Source organism: Rhincodon typus, unplaced genomic scaffold (genome assembly GCF_021869965.1).
Source record: "Rhincodon typus isolate 14 unplaced genomic scaffold, sRhiTyp1.1 hic_rhity00004474, whole genome shotgun sequence".
Taxonomy (NCBI): domain Eukaryota; kingdom Metazoa; phylum Chordata; class Chondrichthyes; order Orectolobiformes; family Rhincodontidae; genus Rhincodon; species Rhincodon typus.
This window is the reverse complement of record NW_025970112.1, coordinates 1-2,470: the sequence shown is the minus strand read 5'-3', so window position 1 is coordinate 2,470 and position 2,470 is coordinate 1. Positions and strand designations below refer to the sequence as shown.

The window sequence follows — 2,470 nt, the reverse complement described above, 5'->3', positions numbered from 1 at the left end:
GCGTGTCGCTGTGCATGTGTACGTGTGTGTCACTGCGTGTTACGTGCGTGTGTCGCTGTGTGTGTGTGTGTGTCAGGGTGAGAGTGTGTGAGTGTGTAAACTTCTGTTTGTCTCTCTGTCTCTCCCTCTCTCTGTAGAGAAGAGACTTCACAAGCTGGGCCTGCTGCAGCAGCACTCCGTTGAAGTGATGTATTTTAATGGAGACACCTACTATGGCCCCATCGAGGATGACCATGTGCCGTTTCTGCGCAAAGGTATGAAACCCGTGCAGCTGATGCCAGGGCGGGGGGCAGGGGCCTGTAGGTAACCTCCCTCTCTGTGGCAGCGAGCTGTAGGGGTGAGGCTGTAGACTTGCTCACTGAGACGGTGTGTTTGGCTGCAAACGTTTCATCACCCTGTTGGGTAACGTTGTCATTGCGCCTCTGGTGAAGTGTTGGTGTTCTGTCCCCCTTGTTATTTATAAGCCGCGGTTTGCTGGGGTGGTTGGCGTTGCTTCTGGTTCTGTTTCTCAGTGGTTTGTATATCGGGTCCAGTTCAATGTGTTTGTTGATCGAGTTCCGCTATGTAGATGACACCTTCCTGATTATTAAACGCACAAAACTAGAAGATACCCATTGACACATAAACAACATCCTCACCGGGATAACAGTAACAAAAGAAAAAGGGAACAGCAACTGACTACCCTTTCTGGATATAATGGTAGAACGCAAAAACAACAGGGAAACAGGAAACCCCAGACTAGCGTATACTGAAAGACCACACGTATGGACCAGATACTCGATTACACTAGCAGCCACCCCAACGCCCACAAACAGAGCTGCATCACGACACTATTTAAACAGGCCACAACACATTGCAGCAACCCGGAATTATGCAAAACAGAACAGGAGCACCTATGAGGAGTTTTTAAAAGGAATGGATTCCCGAAAAGCACAATCCGCCATTACCTCCGAGACAGACCACAACAGGAAGACACAACACGAACCAGACTCACTAATCGCCCTACCGTACATCAAGGACATTTCAGAGATGACCGCGAGACCACTCAGACCCCTAGGTATCAGGGTAGCCCACAAACCAATAACCATCCTGCGACAGCTACTGATAAACATAAAGGATCCCATACCCACAACCAGCAACAGAATCATAGAATCCCTACAGTGTGGAAACAGGCCCTTCGGCCCAACAAGTCCACACCGAACCTCGGAGCATCCCACCCACACCCATCCCCCTATAACCCACCTAATCTACACATCCCTGAACACTACAGGCAATTTAGCATGGCTAATCCACCCTAACCTGCACATCTTTGGACTGTGGGAGAAAACTGGAGCACCCAGAGGAAACCCGCGCAGACACGGGGAGAATGTGCACACTCCACACAGACAGTCGCCCGAGGGTGGAATCAAACCCGGGTCCCTGGCGCCGTGAGGTAGCAGTGCTAACTACTGTGCCACCCCACACTGGTGTGACATGCAAAATACCATGCAAGGACTGTGAGGCACACTAAATAGGCCAAACTGGAAGAAAACTGACAATAAGGATACACGAACACCAGCTAGTCACCAAGAGACACGGCTAATTCTCACTGGTCTCAGTACACATGGATAATGAGGGACACGAATTCGATTGGGACAACACATTGATAATCGCACGAGCCAAACAGAGACACAGCAGGGAATTCCTGGAGGCCTGGCATTCCAACCGGAACTCCATTAACAAACAATTTGAATTACACAATAAAAACCGAAAGAACCGCAGATGCTGTGAATCAGGAGCAAAAACAGAAGTTGCTGGAAAATCTGAGCAGGTCTGGTAGCATCTGTGAAGGAAAAAGCAGAGTTAAAGTTTTGGGTCCGGTGACCCTTCCTCAGAACTCAGTTCTGAGGAAGGGTCACAGACTTGAAATGTTAACTCTGTTTTTTCCTTCACAGATGCTACCAGACCTGCTGAGCTTTTCCAGCAACTTTGTTTTTGTTGTGACATTGAATTAGACCCTGTGTACAAACCACTGAGAAACAGAACCAGAAGTAATCCCAACCACCGCCCCCTCTGCAAACTGAGGCAAGAAAATAACAAGCGGGACAGAACACCCAACACTTCACTGGAGGCGCACTGACGATGTTACCCAGCAGGGTTACAAAACATTTGCAACCAAACCCACCAGCTCAGCGAGAACATCTACAACTTCATCCACAACCCGAGCTACAAATCTTCCCGACAACTTTACAGCTGCAGGGGTTCAGTGGGTTAATGCTGTGAAACTGCCCACTGAGGCACTGGCTCAGCAGGCAGTGTTCAGGCTCCTGGGTCCTGTCTGCTCCAGGCCAGCTAGCCACATCCTCCCTCTGTCTCTGTCTCTGTCTCCCTCTCTGCCCCCCCCCCCCTCTCCCCCCCCCCCCTCTCTCTCGTCCCACCTCTCCCTCTCTCTCTCGTCCCACCTCTCCCTCTCTCTCTCTCTCTCTCTCGT

General features: G+C 50.3%; 1 protein-coding gene across 1 annotated transcript in view; it reads left to right on the top strand.

The window, feature by feature from the left end:
• Positions 1-299, top strand: part of LOC109923223 (glutaminyl-peptide cyclotransferase-like) — a gene marked incomplete at its 3' end in the record, with an annotated part of 10,502 nt that extends 10,203 nt beyond the window's left edge. The window contains exon 6 of the mRNA XM_048593905.1: positions 138-299. Within this exon, the coding sequence (XP_048449862.1) occupies positions 138-299 (162 nt within the window). The remainder of the gene's footprint in view (positions 1-137) is intronic.
• Between the last annotated feature and the right edge of the window lie 2,171 nt (positions 300-2,470).